Source organism: Oncorhynchus keta, chromosome 21 (genome assembly GCF_023373465.1).
Source record: "Oncorhynchus keta strain PuntledgeMale-10-30-2019 chromosome 21, Oket_V2, whole genome shotgun sequence".
NCBI lineage: Eukaryota > Metazoa > Chordata > Actinopteri > Salmoniformes > Salmonidae > Oncorhynchus > Oncorhynchus keta.
Genome location: NC_068441.1, coordinates 47347153 through 47365616, shown reverse-complemented (window position 1 = coordinate 47365616; position 18464 = coordinate 47347153). Strand labels below are relative to the sequence as shown.

General features: G+C 41.9%; 2 protein-coding genes across 3 annotated transcripts in view; one reads left to right on the top strand and one right to left on the bottom strand.

The window, feature by feature from the left end:
- The window catches only part of LOC118400624 (protein phosphatase 1 regulatory subunit 1A-like), a 49688-nt gene extending 37273 nt beyond the window's left edge, over positions 1–12415 (top strand). Inside the window, exons 5-8 of one of the 2 annotated variants that reach the window (XM_035797645.2) lie at positions 2273–2317; positions 2464–2634; positions 10721–10855; positions 11320–12415. In XM_035797645.2, coding sequence (XP_035653538.1) covers positions 2273–2317; positions 2464–2634; positions 10721–10855; positions 11320–11384 — 416 coding nt within the window. In that variant the 3' untranslated portion in view covers positions 11385–12415. The remainder of the gene's footprint in view (positions 1–2272; positions 2318–2463; positions 2635–10720; positions 10856–11319) is intronic. The other variant, XM_035797646.2, reaches the window with a different exon arrangement.
- A 497-nt stretch (positions 12416–12912) lies between these two features.
- LOC118400623 (dual specificity calcium/calmodulin-dependent 3',5'-cyclic nucleotide phosphodiesterase 1B-like) overlaps positions 12913–18464 on the bottom strand; it is a 40266-nt gene continuing 34714 nt past the window's right edge. Inside the window, exons 10-14 of the mRNA XM_052474056.1 lie at positions 17820–17940; positions 17500–17581; positions 16745–16862; positions 16453–16589; positions 12913–15524 (exon numbers count right to left, since the gene is read on the bottom strand). Of these exons, the coding sequence (XP_052330016.1) occupies positions 15424–15524; positions 16453–16589; positions 16745–16862; positions 17500–17581; positions 17820–17940 (559 nt within the window). The 3' untranslated portion in view covers positions 12913–15423. The remainder of the gene's footprint in view (positions 15525–16452; positions 16590–16744; positions 16863–17499; positions 17582–17819; positions 17941–18464) is intronic.

Sequence of the window (18464 nt, the reverse complement as noted above, 5' to 3'; positions counted from 1 at the left end):
TACATTCAGTGTTACTCCATCAAGGGAAATATTGTAGTATTTTTTAACAAAAAGACAGCATCTACATATATTTCAGGATGTTGTGTATCCCTGAAAATAATCAGAATCCAGGTAAGCACTACAGATATGGGGTAAGTCGAGCCTCGGGACTCGATAAATTAAGCCGTCTACAAATGTCTTTACTGAATGAAAAATATTTTTCAAAACACGTCCATCTTTATTTCCCAAACAAAATTCAACACAATCACAATCGCTTTCTTGTCTTTTAATAATTTTAAGCATATTTTAACAGAGGTTTAACACATAACAAACACTTTTGTAACACTTTTAATGGTTAGGATAGGACAAAACTGAGCAATACTAACCTAAATTAATGAAAACAAGGAAGCCTGTACAGAATAAAGATATTCCAAAACATGCATCCTGTTTGCAATAAGGCACTGAAATAAAACTGAAAAAATGTTGCAAAGAAATTCACTTTATGTCCTGAATACAAAGTGTTATGTTTGGGGAAAATCCAACACAACACATCACTGAGAACCACTCTTCATATTTCCAAGCATGGTTGTGGCTGCATCATGTTAAGGGTATACTTGAAAATGTTAAGGACTGGGAAGGTTTTCAGAATAAAAATAAATGAAATGGAGCTGAACACAGGCAAAATCCTAGAGTAAAACCTTGTTCTATCTGCTTTCCACCAGACACTGGGAGATGAATTCACCTTTCAGCAGGACAATAACCTAAAACACAAGAACAAATATACACTGGAGTTGCTTACCAAGAAGACAGTGAATGTCCTGAGTGGCCAAGTTACAGTTGGGACTTAAATCTACTAGACAATCTATGGCAAGACCTGAAAATGGTTGTGTAGCAATGATCAACAACCAATTTGACAGAGCTTGAAGAATTTTGAAAATAATAATGGGCAAATTATGCACAATCCAGATGTGGAATTCTTTTATAAATTTACCCAGAAAAACTGCTGTAATCGCTGCCAAAGGTGATTCTACAAACTATTGATTAAATATTTATGTGAATGGGATGTTTTTGTATTTAATTTTCAATAAATGTGGAATAAAAAATAAAACATGTTTTCACTTTGTCATTATGGGGTATTTTGTGTAGATGGTTGAGAAGAAAAACGATTTAATCAATTTTGAATTCAGGCTGTAATACAACAAAGTGTGGAATAAGTCAAGGGGTGTAAAAACATTCTGAAGACACTTTAGGTGTCCCAAACAGTACCCTATTCCCAACGTAGTGCACTACTTTTGACTAGAGCCCTTATGGGGAATAGGGCGCCATTTGGGATGCAGGCTTGAGGAGCCCTATGGCTCTAGCCACAACCTTCCCACAAATGTGTGTGTGTGCTAATTAAGGGTGCGTATTGTTGCGGTTTGTTTCCTTATTCCTTGGCTTATTCCAATCATTGGCTCATCTGTGAAATTAGCATTATGACAATATCTTTAATTAAATCGATTAAAAAACTATTAATGCAATTGCAGACAGAAGTGGACAACAGGAACATAAACGCATGTTTCTGAGTAAGTTCTGCATCAAAGAAAAGGTCCCAAGTTATTTTATTAAACCCAAAGTCCAGCTCTAGTGATGTCACTGCCTACGTCAAAACCATGCCAACTCAACACTAAAACTTTTGTTTATATAGCTATCTAAAAGCTTAGCAGTAAATGTCCAAGTTGATTTATAGTGGAATGTCTAACTAATCTCTTATCTCTTACACTCCCCTGCAGAGTTCTGTCTTCACAGTCACACATTTCTCAGACAGTTTCTTCATAAGAGGCAGAGAGCCTAGAAAAGTACTGTGAAACAATATTAAACCTCATAGTGTATATATATTGTTAATCTGTAGTCTAGGACCCTATAAATGTAAGGAGGGAGGGGTCTTATAAGGAGGGAGGGGCCTCCCCTTCTATTAATAAAACATGAGCATAATCAATTGCTATAATATATCAAACATTTGGTACAGCCCCTATCATGAGACCTAGGTGAACCTCTAAAGGTACAATCAACACATTCATCGCCCACACAATAATATGGGCTAAGTCACTTCCATTACATTACAAGCAGCTTCAACTCGAATGAACACGCTGAAGAAGGCTGTGTTACAGCAAGACGGGGAAGATTTCATCAGTTCATAAAGGCGTACTGTACAGTATATTAACATTGACTCCTACACCTTTTATTGTGTATTTTCCCCCTCCCTCTCTACCTCTCTCACAACCTCTCTCACATTCTCCCTCCCTCCCTGCAGAATTGCAGTTCATGGTAGAACACCACCTGTACAAGCAGCAGCACGGTATGAGAAGAGTTTATACCTTATTGTTTGCTTGCACAGGACACCGTGACAACAGAATAGAATACACTGCAACTTTATTCTCCATAAACTACAGCGAACACCATACATTCGTCTTCTGCATATTTTTTTTTCAACACAATATATAGGTGGAGATGATGAATGTTCCTCAGAGAGCTGTCTGTCAGACAGACCCAGCCCGGACACTCTGCCAACCGGAGAAGAGGAGGAGCTGGAGCTACCGGAGGACGAGGAGGCCTGGGGAACTGGCGACAATGTCACTGCGGAGGCCTTCGAGAAGCTGCGCTGTCAGATGGAGGGTAAGAGTGGAGGGAGGAAAAAAGGGAGAGGGGTTGGGAGAGAGAGGGGTTGGGAGAGAGAGGGGTAAGTAATAGATGGGTGGAAGAGAGAGGGGTTGGGACAGAGAGGGGTGGGCGATAGATGGGTGGAAGAGAGAGGGGTTGGGAGAGAGAGGGGTGGGAGAGAAAGGGGTTGGGAGAGAGAGAGGGTGGGCGATAGATGGGTGGAAGATAGAGACATGGGTAGAGGGAGCAGGCAGTCGGGTCTGGGGGGGGGGGTGCGGTGGGAAAAGAAGAGGGAGAGTAAAAGCTGTGCTTACCTCTTATCGTGCCAACTGCTTTAAATTCAGTAGTAAAATGAACCCGAGAGCTGTGCTCAGATTCCCTGCTGTGGCTGATTCTGTGGCCGGATGGATCCAGGTAAACCATATATACAGTTGAAGTCGGAAGTTTACATACACCTTAGCCAACTACATTTAAACTCAGTTTTTAACAATTCCTGACGTTTAATCAGATAAACATTCCCTGTCTTAGGTCAGTTAGGATCACCACTTTATTTTACAGTAAGAATGTGAAATGTCAGAATAATAGAGAGAATGATCTATTTCAACTTTTATTTCTTTCATCACATTCCAAGTGGGTCAGAAGTTTACATACAATCAATTAGTATCTGGTAGCATTGAATTGTTTGACTTGGGTCAAACGTTTCGTGTAGCATTCCACAACCTTCCCACAATAAGTTTGGTGAATTTTGGCCCATTCCTCCTGACAGAGCTGGTGTAACTGAGTCAGGTTTGTATGCCTCCTTGCTCGCACACGCTTTTTCAGTTCTGCCCACAAATGTTCTATAGGATTGAGGTCAGAGCTTTGTGATGGCCACTCCAATACCTTGACTTTGTTGTCCTTAAGCCATTTTTCCACAATTTATGCTTGGGGTCATTGTCCATTTGGAAGACCCATTTGCGACCAAGCTTTAACTTCCTGACTGATGTCTTGAGATGTTGCTTCAATATATCCACATAATTTTCCTACCTCATGATGCCATCTATTTTTTTAAGTGCACCAGTCCCTCCTGCAGCAAAGCACCCCCACAACATGATGCTGCCACCCCTGTGCATCATGGTTGGGATGGTGTTCTTCGGCTTGCAAGCCTCCCCCTTTTTCCTCCAAACATAACAATGGTCATTATGGCCGAACAGTTCTATTCTTGTTTCATCAGACCAGAGGACATTTCTCCAAAAAGTGGTCCCCATGTGCAGTTGCGAAACGTAGTCTGGCTTTTTATGGCGGTTTTGGAGCAGTGGCTTCTTCCTTGCTGAGCGTCCTTTCAGATTATGTCGATATAGGACTCGTTTTGCTGTGGATATAGATACTTTTGTACCTGTTTCCTCCAGCATCTTCACAAGGTCCTTTGCTGTTGTTCTGGGATTGATTTGCACTTTTTGCACCAAAGTACGTTAATCTCTAGGAGACAGAACGCGTCTACTACCTGAGCGGTAGGACGGCTGCGTGGTCCCTTGGTGAACGTGGTACCTACAGGTATTTGGAAATTGCTCCCAAGGATGAACCAGACATGTGGAGGTCTACAATTGTTTTACTGAGGTCTTGGCTGATTTCTTTTGATTTTCCCATGATGTCAAGCAAAGAGGCACTGAGTTTGAAGGTAGGCCTTGAAGGTAGGCCTTGAAATACATCCACAGATACATCTCCAATTGACTCAAATTAGCCCATCAGAAGCTTCTAAAGCCATGACATAATTATCTGTAATTTTCCAAGCTGTTTAAAAGCACAGTAAACTTCTGACCCACTAGAATTGTGATACAGCGAATTATAAGTGAAATAATCTGTCTGTAAACCATTGCTGGAAAAATGACTTGTGTCATGCACAAAGTAGATGTCCTAACTGACTTGCCAAAACTATAGTTTGTTAACAAGTGTGGAGTGGTTGAAACAATGTGTGGAGTGGTTGAAAAAAATTGTTTTAATGACTCCAACCTATGTGTATGTAAACTTCCGACTTCAACTGTATGTAATTTGCAATATTTTCTCAATATTGGTGCCTTTGATAATATGCTGGGTGACATTTTCCTCTCGCAAAGACACTATGTTTTTGTCCCATCGTCCTTTAGTATAGAGTATTGAAAATCAGAACGGAAAAATGGATTAAACGGCAACGTCTAGAAAGAATAGAGAAATTCAATAGATGAAAATAATCAATGGGAAAGGGAAAAGAGGATATTTAGTCAGTTGCACAACTGAATCCATTCAACCGAAATGTTTCTTCTGTATTTAACCCAACCCCCCTGAATCATTACCATCAATAGTCAACTTTGGACTTGTAAAAATATCAACTTTTAAAACTCACTCAGCATCAGTAATAACATTGACTGATGACTGATGAGACGAGGAGGTGATTCTCCCCTCAAAACAATAAAAACAGGTTTGGAACTGGAACAATGGAACTGGAACAATGGAATTGGAATTAGAACATTCCAAATAACATTTGGAATATAGAAATTGGAAAATTTTAAAAGTCATTGCTATACTATTCATGGGTTGCATCTCCGCACTCGGTTGTGTTGTTGCCATGGTTATCAGCATTCTACTGATGTCGCAGCATATTGAATTCTGACTGATGGTTAATGCCAAGTCTTTCTGAAATGGGCTAATGGCTGTTTCATCTGGAATTACGTTGACATTGCTAGCATAGACATATCATTTGTAGAAAATAACGTTGCCATTATTGTGATGTCGTCAAGTTTACTTTAGAGAGATGGCAATGTTGCCATGAGCTAGTAACGTTTGTTAGAAAAAGTTAGCAATGCTAACGTTGGCTAGCTAAAATGTATGTGCTCTCCCATCAATATTAGCTAGCTAGCTAAAGTTAACCTGCATCTAAAGTCAATCTGGTGACATCGCAATGATGACAACAAAAAAAGTCCTACAAATGTTTTGCCTCCTTTTGAAAAGTCATTGTGTTTCCACAGTTTACATTTACATTTACATTTAAGTCATTTAGCAGACGCTCTTATCCAGAGCGACTTACAAATTGGTGCATTCACCTTATGACATCCAGTAGAATAGTCACTTTACAATAGTGCATCTCAATCTTAAAGGGGGGGGGTGAGAAGGATTACTTATCCTATCCTAGGTATTCCTTAATGAGGTGGGGTTTCAGGTGTCTCCGGAAGGTGGTGATTTACTCCGCTGTCCTGGCGTCGTGAGGGAGCTTGTTCCACCATTGGGGGGCCAGAGCAGCGAACAGTTTTGACTGGGCTGAGCGGGAACTGTACTTCCTCAGTGGTAGGGAGGCGAGCAGGCCAGAGGTGGATGAACGCAGTGCCCTTGTTTGGGTGTAGGGCCTGATCAGAGCCTGGAGGTACTGAGGTGCCGTTCCCCTCACAGCTCCGTAGGCAAGCACCATGGTCTTGTAGCAGATGCGAGCTTCAACTGGAAGCCAGTGGAGAGAGCGGAGGAGCGGGGTGACGTGAGAGAACTTGGGAAGGTTGAACACCAGACGGGCTGCGGCGTTCTGGATGAGTTGTAGGGGTTTAATGACACAGGCAGGGAGCCCAGCCAACAGCGAGTTGCAGTAGTCCAGACGGGAGATGACAAGTGCCTGGATTAGGACCTGCGCCGCTTCCTGTGTGAGGCAGGGTCGTACTCTACGGATGTTGTAGAGCATGAACCTACAGGAACGGGCCACCGCCTTGATGTTAGTTGAGAACGACAGGGTGTTGTCCAGGATCACGCCAAGGTTCTTAGCGCTCTGGGAGGTGGACACAATGGAGTTGTCAACTGTGATGGCGAGATCATGGAACGGGCAGTCCTTCCCCGGGAGGAAGAGCAGCTCCGTCTTGCCGAGGTTCAGCTTGAGGTGGTGATCCGTCATCCACACTGATATGTCTGCCAGACATGCAGAGATGCGATTCGCCACCTGGTCATCAGAAGGGGGAAAGGAGAAGATTAATTGTGTGTCGTCTTCATAGCAATGATAGGAGAGACCATGTGAGGTTATGACAGAGCCAAGTGACTTGGTGTATAGCGAGAATAGGAGAGGGCCTAGAACAGAGCCCTGGGGACACCAGTGGTGAGAGCGCGTGGTGAGGAGACAGATTCTGGCCACACCACCTGGTAGGAGCGACCTGTCAGGTAGGACGCAATCCAAGCGTGGGCCGCGCCGGAGATGCCCAACTCGGAGAGGGTGGAGAGGAGGATCTGATGGTTCACAGTATCGAAGGCAGCCGATAGGTCTAGAAGGATGAGAGCAGAGGAGAGAGAGTTAGCTTTAGCGGTGCGGAGCGCCTCCGTGATACAGAGAAGAGCAGTCTCAGTTGAATGACTAGTCTTGAAACCTGACTGATTTGGATCAAGAAGGTCATTCAGAGAGAGATAGCGGGAGAGCTGGCCAAGGACGGCACGTTCAAGAGTTTTGGAGAGAAAAGAAAGAAGGGATACTGGTCTGTAGTTGTTGACATCAGAGGGATTGAGTGTAGGTTTTTTCAGAAGGGGTGCAACTCTCGCTCTCTTGAGGACGGAAGGGACGTAGCCAGCGGTCAGGGATGAGTTGATGAGCGAGGTGAGGTAGGGGAGAAGGTCTCCGGAAATGGTCTGGAGAAGAGAGGAGGGGATAGGGTCAAGCGGGCAGGTTGTTGGGCGGCCGGCCGTCACAAGACGCGAGATTTCATCTGGAGAGAGAGGGAGAAAGAGGTCAGAGCACAGGGTAGGGCAGTGTGAGCAGAACCAGCGGTGCCGTTTGACTTAGCAAACGAGGATCGAATGTCGTCGACCTTCTTTTCAAAATGGTTGACGAAGTCATCTGCAGAGAGGGAGGAGGGGGAGGGGGAGGAGGATTCAGGAGTGAGGAGAAGGTGGCAAAGAGCTTCCTAGGGTTAGAGGCAGATGCTTGGAATTTAGAGTGGTAGAAAATGGCTTTAGCAGCAGAGACAGAGGAGGAAAATGTAGAGAGGAGGGAGTGAAAGGATGCCAGGTCCGCAGGGAGGCGAGTTTTCCTCCATTTCCGCCCTGTTCTGTGAGCTCGCAATGAGTCGTCGAGCCACGGGGCGGGAGGGGAGGACCGCGCCGGCCTGGAGGATAGGAGACATAGAGAGTCAAAGGATGCAGAAAGGGAGGAGAGGAGGGTTGAGGAGGCAGAATCAGGAGATAGGTTGGAGAAGGTATGAGCAGAGGGAAGAGATGATAGGATGGAAGAGGAGAGAGTAGCGGGGGAGAGAGAGCGAAGGTTGGGACGGCGCGATACCATCCGAGTAGGGGCAGTGTGGGAGGTGTTAGATGAGAGCGAGAGGGAAAAGGATACAAGGTAGTGGTCGGAGACTTGGAGGGGAGTTGCAATTCACAGTAATGCACTTTAGACAAAATCTTTATCTGCACCAATTGAGACTGCATTGAGTAGAATGCTTAGTTGAGCATCAGTCCTAAAACAAACATTCAAAACAATATTGTGAAGAACCATGCAACCCATTAATAAAAATGATAAAGAGGGTAATGGAACTCAAACAAAACAATGTAACCTGGGACCTGTTGGATTGGAGGGTGAGGGCTAGGGCCATTCCCCCCAGAAATGTCAAAGAACTTGCAGGTGCCTTGGTGGAAGCGTGGGGTAACATCTCACAGCAAGAACTGGCAAATCTGGTGCGGTCCATGAGGAGAAGATGCACTGCAGTACTTAATGCAGCTGGTGGCCACACCAGATACTGACTGTTACTTTTGATTTTGACTCCCCCTTTGTTCAGGGACAAATTATTCCATTTCTGTTAGTCACATGTCTGTGGGTCTTGTTCAGTTTATCTCTCAGTTGTTGAATCTTATGTTCATGCAAACATGTTAAGTTTGCTGAAAATGAACGCAGTTGACAGTGAGAGGACGTTTATTTTTTTGCTGAGTTTATATGTTTGTAAACTTGCCATTAAAAAGCACCATAGTGATTGAGTGTCCATATAGCTGTACCATGATATTTGCATTGCTATCAATCAATCAATCAATCAATCAAATTGTATTTATATAGCCCTTCGTACATCAGCTGATATCTCAAAGTGCTGTACAGAAACCCAGCCTAAAACCCCAAACAGCAAGCAATGCAGGTGTAGAAGCACGGTGGCTAGGAAAAAAGGGTCCTAAGTAAACCTCCAACTGTACTCCTCTAATCAACCCGCTAACCCCCCCTCCCCATTCCCAAATGTTGGATTGTCCTCCCAGTGACCGGTAGACCACCCCCAGCCCCCCAGATCCTAGGGCCCCCGAGAGACCGGGACCCATCCTTCGAAAAGAGCACACAGTGCCACCCACAGAACAGAAGCAGATCAACCGTCAAATGCATTCACCTCGATTTGTATTATATATAGATGTAAAACAAAATATGTATATATAAAAACATCTTAATTTACACAATTAATGAATAATATCAAATCAAATTTATTTATATAGCCCTTCGTACATCAGCTGATATCTCAAAGTGCTGTACAGAAACCCAGCCTAAAACCCCAAACAGCAAACAATGCAGGTGTAAAAGCACGGTGGCTAGGAAAAACTCCCTAGAAAGGCCAAAACCTAGGAAGAAACCTAGAGAGGAACCGGGCTATGTGGGGTGGCCAGTCCTCTTCTGGCTGTGCCGGGTAGAGATTATTACAGAACATGACCAAGATGTTCAAATGTTCATAAATGACCAGCATGGTCGAATAATAATAAGGCAGAACAGTTGAAACTGGAGCAGCAGCACAGTCAGGTGGACTGGGGACAGCAAGGAGCCATCATGTCAGGTAGTCCTGGGGCACGGTCCGAGGGCTCAGGTCCTCCGAGAGAGAGAAAGAAAGAGAGAATTAGAGAGAGCATATGTGGGGTGGCCAGTCCTCTTCTGGCTGTGCCGGGTGGAGATTATAACAGAACGTGGCCAAGATGTTCAAATGTTCATAAATGACCAGCATGGTTGAATAATAGTAAGGCAGAACAGTTGAAACTGGAGCAGCAGCATGGCCAGGTGGACTGGGGACAGCAAGGAGTCATCATGTCAGGTAGTCCTGGGGCATGGTCCTAGGGCTCAGGTCCTCTGAGAGAGAGAAAGAAAGAGAGAAGGAGAGAATTAGAGAACGCACACTTAGATTCACACAGGACACCGAATAGGACAGGAGAAGTACTCCAGATATAACAAACTGACCCTAGCCCCCCGACACATAAACTACTGCAGCATAAATACTGGAGGCTGAGACAGGAGGGGTCAGGAGACACTGTGGCCCCATCCGAGGACACCCCCGGACAGGGCCAAACAGGAAGGATATAACCCCACCCACTTTGCCAAAGCACAGCTATGCTTAATATTGTAGGCAGTTACCTAGAACCAGGATTGACATTCCAACATTTATTTTTCTGACAAGCAATTATTATTTTAGCAAACAATTATTGTGATTCATCCTATGTTGTCCCTAACATCATTGCCCCATAGCATCAGATGTGGGATATGTACACATACTCATGCAAACTCGATCCCATTCCCCCACAAACAACCACAAGCTCAGATGTTCAACAGTTATTCCATCCCCGAGCCCAACTCAAGAAAATCTTATGTGTGATGTTTGAATAACATTTACGAACTATTTGATATAAATTGTACATTTAAATCATCACTTGAGAGCATAAAATCACTTTTGACTTACGGTGCTTTGCAACCAACAACTTACCGCTGGTTTGGTGCTTGTTCACTGGGACGATTCTAACTGGAACATCCCCCCTCGTAAGCAAGCTACGCAAACCAGCCAATAAGATGCCATGTTGAGTAGGTGAAGGCAAGACAAACTCAAACCAAAAACCCATTGGCTTAACAATAAAGTGGCAAGGGGAATCACCAATATAACCTTGTTACATGTACAGAATTGAAATCTCTCCAACAACCCCTGCTCGCAGACACACATATCTAATATGTTAGTCACCACATTGTGGACCTGTTACTACAATACATCAATCATGACGGATTTAAAGAATATTATCTTTGTCAGATCAGATTTGTTGAATCAATCCAGCGCCATTCTTCACAGTCTGCTTTCCATTGACCTGCTAACCACATCTATTCTGTAAAGGACACTTTCTGTGTGTCCAGCAGAGTTTTCACGGGACAGTCTATCAGACGCTGCAGGGGGACATGAGTGCTCCTTCTCCAAGGAAGAAGTGGGATGTTCCACCGTCCCCATGGCAGCAACATCACCATCACAACAAAAACAACACACACAAGCAGGTAGGAGGAGCCCCTGCACCTATTGCAGACAGTAGTGTTACACTATCCTAATCCCTTTGATATCATCACTGGGAATCTTTAGAATTAAGACAGACAGTGTTTATTTTCATCTGTTAAACTATTTAACGATTTGGCTTAATTAAGCATAATAATGAAGCTAACATCTGTAATAGTGCTTTGATCATGTAGCTTCAGAACAAAGCAACTTTTTGCAATATGCCTGCAATAGTTTGAATGTGTGCCAACAATGGAGCCTTTTTAGAACCTACTGCATACTGACTCTAAAATCTTATGTGGATCAACATTTTGAAGAAATGTTTAATTCAGAAATGTCTAAGAAATACTGTAGGAATAAGCTAACAAGCTCTCAAATATCGAGCCTGATCTCACTGATTTATTTCTCTCCATCTTTCTACCCCTCTCTCCCTGTGTGTGTGTATATGTGTCCAATATTTCAACCACAGACACAAAATCTGCATCCGTAGCGAGTCCAGAGGAGAAGAAAACAAAGAAACCCATCCAGGAATAAGAAGACAAATAGAACCATGGAACAGCCTCCACACCAACCTGTGTGTGTCCCAAATGGATCCCTATTCCCACAGGGCTCTGGTCAAAAATAGTGCACTATGTAGGGAATAGGTTGCCATTTGGGACCTGATGTTCAGTCAATAACTACAGACAACAGACAGACAAGATCATCCTTTTGATAAACAGACACACTGTAGATGCGGAGACATCAGGATATATGTCCGGTCAGGTACTATACCGTGCAGGTGGAGAGATGACTAGGCGTTTATTTATGACTAGGCATTTTTTGTTTCTATTGATTTACTCATTTGATTGCCCCTACTAATCTGTAACTAATTGTCTAATGTTCCAAACCAGGACAGGAAATATTTGGGTATTTTTCACGACAGTTTTTGGTTTGTTGTATACACAAACTGTAACGGCCTAGCACTCACATGTCTAATATGGCCGCTGTATAATACTCATAAATCCAAATATTGTCTCATGATTATTCTAAGATTGATTTGATGTTTTAGACATGGGTGGGCCAAAAGAGACTTGCATAAACAACAACAACAAGAACAGCATTTAGTCCTTATTCATATTTGTGCCACGACACATATTTGTGCCACGACAATAACATTGTCTATTTTTAAGAGTCACAGGGCAGTATCACTGCATCACTTAGGGAACATCATTCCTCATATAGTGCACTGGCTTTGACCAGAGCCAAATGGAGTAGTGTACTACTGTATTATTGGGGACACAGTGCTTATTTGGGAGGCATCCTGGGAATCATCAATGACCCAATCTGGAGCTGTGATCAGAGTGTTTTCGGTCTCCGTCTATTTGAGTCTCTGAAGTCTCCAAAACATATCTGATTAAGGGACCAATTCATTGGACAAGACTCTGGGTGAACTTTGACCTTTTAAAAACGAAAAAAAAAAAAAAAACATGTATTTACGTGTCTATTGACATCCCAGTCATGCATAGTACAGATTTAGTACTACACACCCCTTTGTTCTGTACTCCCCCCAGTACATCATTCAGAGTTTTTATTTCACTACCAGGATATCGTATTGTTTTTTGTACCGTAACAACATCCAGAAGCATATGTAACTTATTTTATCTTTGGTAAATATATTTGTTTTCCACTAGTTCGATCCCATACTCTGCTTCACTGATGTGACATTAGGGTCCTGATTGGGTGACATTTTAGACCTAATATTCGTCAGCGTCATCATATAATTTCGATGACAGATTAGGCGTATTACTTCGATGTACTGTATGTATTGGGTGCACAGCAAATGAACGACATTATGTCCATTTAGAGAGGTCTACTGAATGAGACAGGTGAAAGGATTTCAACATAAAAGTAATATACGTACAGTCATGTGTTCCTATGTTTTACGTATGGGTGGTCCCGGGAATCTGACCCACAATTATATTCTGCTTTTAGAAAGCTTTACAGTTATTTAGCATTGAACACTCTACATCTGTTAAAAACATTATCTTGTCATTCATTTTCAATGTATGAACACCATAAATGATTGTGTATTTATTTCATTTTTATTCATGATAAATTACGATACATGAAATCCATCTATATCTGCATTTTAGTTCAACTTTGTTTGACTTGGTAATGATTACATATGTCATTTAAAAAAAAGGGTTTGATACAATAAAGTGTTGAAATTGGACAAGCTTTGTGTTTACTTCTTTAAACAAAACATATTATTCCAATCATAATCCATGCTATAATTAAGCAATAAGGCCCAAGGGGGTGTGGTATATGGCCAATATACCACGGCTAAGGGTTGTTCTTAGGCAAGACGCAAAGTGGAGTGCCTTGATACAGCCCTTAGCCATGGTATATTGGTCATATATCACAAACCCCAGAGGTGCCTTATTCCTATTATAAACAGGTTACCAACGTAAGTACAGCAGTAAAAATACATGTTTTGTCATAACCGTGGTATACGGTCTGATATACCACGGCTGTCAGCCAATCAGCATTCAGGGCTCGAACCACCCAATTTATAATCCATTTTAATTCATGCCAAGAACTACCCATAGTAGGCCAACAATACAGCTCTGACTTTAGTGTTGCATCACTGACCTATAATGTTGAGTAAGTAAGGTTGACTTATAACAAAACCCTATTATCAATTATTCAATAGACGTGGTGCTGCGAGCATAAAACACATAAATATTTCACAACGTGACCAGTTTTCACCCAATGCATTTCATAATACCACTGTAGACTGGTTCAATCTTCCTCCCCACAGTTTTGGCTCCTCCTACTGGAGGACCAGTGAACGGGACTCTGCTGAAGGATTGGACTGATATCTCAGCCTGGTCCCAGATCTGCAGTGCTTCATTCAACTCTTCTGACTATTACTGTCTGTCATGCCTTTGATGTGCTGTGTCCATAGTAGGACGGCCTCAGAATCACAACGTTAGAGATATAAGACTTGTAAAATATGGCAGTTCTGGGTTGCCTGACGCGTCATACTGAAGTTAATTATTCTGTTCTGTGGATGACTGTGCCATCCTGAAATCTGAAACTGCCATCCCAGAAGTAATTTGTGCTGCTGTGAAAATGAGGGGCGTTGTACAAAACAATTAAATCAGTGATTGGATTGTCTCTAATCAATCTAACCAATCAGAGTATCAAAGTTGATACGGTCATCGTGTAGGCCGGCTCTGGCCCAGCCCACCGGTTTCTGGAACCGATCAGAATGATCAGAATGTGTCCGCACTCTACAAAACTTCAGGGAGGCAAGCAAATCAAGACTCATCGTGGAGAAGAAATGCTAGTTTGGCTATAGATGGGTCTCCAGGCTATGTTCCTGGCTGATAGTCAGAAGAGTTGGCTAATGATCTGGGACAATGGCTACTGATATCCTGTATGTTCAGTATAGTTCACGATTCCAATTCTTTGGATTCAAAGAAAACATATGAAGAATTAGATAAAGAATCACTCTTCAACATCTCCTCAGTGGTATGGGTAGAATATAAAGCACATCAACATCTCCTCAGTGGTACGGGTAGAATATAAAGCACATCAACATCTCCTCAGTGGTATGGGTAGAATATAAAGCACATCAACATCTCCTCAGTGGTATGGGTAGAATATAAAGCACATCAACATCTCCTCAGTGGTACGGGTAGAATATAAAGAAGTAGAAAACTCTTTGTCTTGTTGTACTTTACATCAACAACAACAGTCACATGTTTACATCGTACATCTTCCACATGATAAGGCCAGCCTTTCACTGCTGGTACCTTTGACATTACCCCTCTATTCCATGTAACATACATGCTACCCATGTTACCCATGATACATGATCTTTGCTAAGTTTCTCCATTAAAGTTTTCCTAACTGGTTAACAAATTGCAAGTAAACCACTGTAAAATCATGTATGGTAATTAGCATATAACATGACCAGCATGTTTTGGTAATCTTCATTAAATTACTATAATTTACACAGGGTTGGATAGATGACTTTCTAAGTGTATTCAGGTACAGCTACTAGTTACCTGTCCAAAATTGTAATCAGTAACTTAACTTTTGGATACCCAAACTCAGTTTCAGTTACTTTTGGCTTACTATCCCCTTAACTCAGTAACATAATCTGATTACTTTCAGTTACTTTTGGATTACTTTCCCCTCCACTCTGTAATGTCAACTGATTACTTTCCCCTTAAGAGACATCAGAAGAAGATGGAAAGGATCCATCAAACCAGGTGGAACAAACATAAACTGGCACCTTTTTTCAGTGCTGAATTGAATGTCATTGAGAAACAGAAAGGTGGCATAATGTATTCTTTCCCAAAACATCATTTCTGAATTTTTAAGTAATTGAAGAAGTAATCATCTAGTTTTTCAAAAGTATTTGGAATCCATTTACAATATTTTAGCTGGTAAAGTAGCTGATTACAGTTACATTTTTGTATTATTATCAAGATTACATGTAAAAGATTACATGTAAACAGTTCTCCCCAACCCTCCGTTTACATATCGTTTACATAGGCATCATACTACATGAGAGGCCTATCTACTGTTTAGCATCATAAGAAGGGGTCTGCGGCAGTTGTTCAGAGAGCTCATCGTCTTCACCAGCCAACGGCTCCTTCGACACGATCTGATCCAAGAGCCCTGAGAGGGGAAGAGGATTAAAGTCATCATTTTTGTATGATAGTATGATAGCATGATGGTACGATAGCATGATAGCAGGATGGTATGATAGCATTATGGTATGATAGTATGATAGCATGATGGTACGATAGCATGATAGCAGGATGGTATGATAGCATGATGGTATGATAGTATGATAGCATGATGGTACGATAGCAGGATGGTATGATAGCATGATGGTATGATGGCATGATAGCATGATAGCATGATGGTGATGGTAACTATTCCCCAGGTCGTTGCTGTAAATGAGAATGTGTTCTCAGTCAACTTACCTGGTAAAATAACAGTAAATAAAATAAATAAATAAATAATGATAGCATGATTGCGCGATAGCATGATGGTATGACAGTATGATATGATAGCATAATAGCATGATTATATGATAGGATGATCATATGATGGTGTGATAGCATGATAGTATGATAGTTTGATTGAAATACAATAGGTTGGAAAGAATATTCATCCTGATCTTGTCCATTTACACTTACAAGATCTGATCGAAATCAGTTCATAATGCTTCTTTTAATCATCTAAACCTGGCTGAAAATGTGGGCATAATCAGAATGTGGACATGATCCAGACACAAGATGGATGGATGTTAGTACCAGGTATAAACATGGCTTACTGTATGTCTCCTTGATATCTCCTCAATCTTTTTGGAAATCAAAGAGAGACACTGGCTGCGCCAGAATACAGTGTCATTTGGGATGCAGCCACTGAGTATTCATAGAGCCAATCCAAGGGGTGAGCAATCAATCATACACTGCGACAGCTGGTGTTGGGATTCCAGCCAAGCGTCAATACACCACCCCAACCAGCCATACCTGGCAAGGTAAGATTGCCCACCTCTGAGCTACAACAGGGTGTTAATAGAAGTCTGTCACATTACCATTGGAGCCGCTCTCCTTCCATTTGAACTTGTTGTCTTCTGTGTGTCGTGTCCAGGTGGATCTGAAGCTGACCAGTTCTGAGGTGATGTGAGACAAGCTCCACTGTAGTCCTCTGGAACTCTCCTTCCACAGATTACTGAAAAAAAAAGACAAAAAAGGCATCAGCCCTGAGTCAAACACATATCAAGTGTTTGAAAGTATTTGTCGTGCGTAGGTACAAGTTAAGAAACCAACTAGCTAACTAACGTCTAAGCTGGGGTTCTAGTCTAATAAACATGCTTTGAATGCCACCTATGTCGATTGCAGGGGTCTGGTGGGCCTGGGTTGTCTTCCACCAGGGGAATGACTATCTTCTCAGCCATGTCAGTCAGTAGGGAGAACGTAGGGTCGACTATGAAGTCTATGAAACCTGCGCACAAAAACAGTATTGTTAGCTATATACTACAAAAACAGTATTGTTAGCTATATACTACAAAAACAGTATTGTTAGCTATATGCTACAAAAACAGTATTGTTAGCTATATGCTACAAAAACAGTATTGTTAGCTATATACTACAAAAACAGTATTGTTAGCTATATACTACAAAAACAGTATTGTTAGCTATATACTACAAAAACAGTATTGTTAGCTATATACTACAAAAACAGTATTGTTAGCTATATACTACAAAAAAAATTGCTACGTAGTTTGAAAATGTATGCACTTACTACTACAAGTGGCTCTGGATAAGGGTGTCTGCTAAATGACTAACATGTATGTCTAATAATACTAATATTATACATTATGTAACAACCCTGTTTTTACATGTTAAAGATCACAGCTTCATACACAACCTGCATATGTGCTTTAGACAGTATGGTTTTGCATACACATTGTCCAAAGTATATAAAATGAGAGCATATATATTGATGGTTGATGATGACTCAGGGATGACTCAGTGATGACTCAAATGGATGACTCAGTAATGACTCAAATGGATGACTCAGTGATGACTCAAATGGATGACTCAGTGATGACCATGTGCAGTAATGTCTTATAATTTGCCTATTTGTGACTCTGCGACCAGGGTGCTGTTCCGATCACACAGTGGAGAGAAGGGAAGACCAAGCTCTGCCTCTCTGTCACCCTCAGAGAAACAGAAAGAGAGAAAAAAATGTTTCAAAGACAATCAACAACAATGAGCAAGATAATCCAGGACCGACACAATACACAAGACGATCCAAGACCGACACAGTACAGAAGACGATCCAGAACCGACACAGTACAGAAGACGACCCAGGACCAACACAGTACCAAAGACTATCTAAAACTGAAACAGTCAAGAAAACCCTGTACCCAGTTGTAAGTTCCTCCATGGGTCCTACCTGTCTGAAGAACTCGTCCATGAGGGCTTTGGTCCAGCGAGAGTGTAGACTCCAGGGCTTAGAGGGGTGGCTGATGTCTGCAGTGTGCAGTAGTAGGGACAGCGCTTTTGGTTTGTCTATGCTGTTGACCACAGGAAACAAATGACCACGAGTGACTGCTAGATATGGACCAGAACAGAACTTGAGCTTCTTTGGCTGTCATGTTGATCATTGGAGTCAATGGGAGAGTTACACAGCACATTCATTTTAAATTCTGATAATACTTGCTCTTCAAGTATTAACAGGAATGAAATCCATCAATATGTCTGAAAAAATATGTAATTTAATATAGTACCTTTCTCACAATGTGCTATCAAGTAGGCCTACAGATCATTTGATCCCTATTTTGTTGTTGAGAATTTCCCTGCATGGCAGGAAATGCAAACTTGTAGTATTTTTGAGGATTAAAAAGTCTTCTAACGTTTGTCATTTCTACTTTAAAAAGTCAGACTTGACTTGCTCTAACGAAAATTATATCAACCCATACATTCATTATAATCCACATAATACTTCACATTTCCTGTTGCTCAAGGATTATTTTCCTGCTATAGCAAATTGTCTCAAATTAAGATCCTACATCTGTACCACCATAATCTACATCTCAGA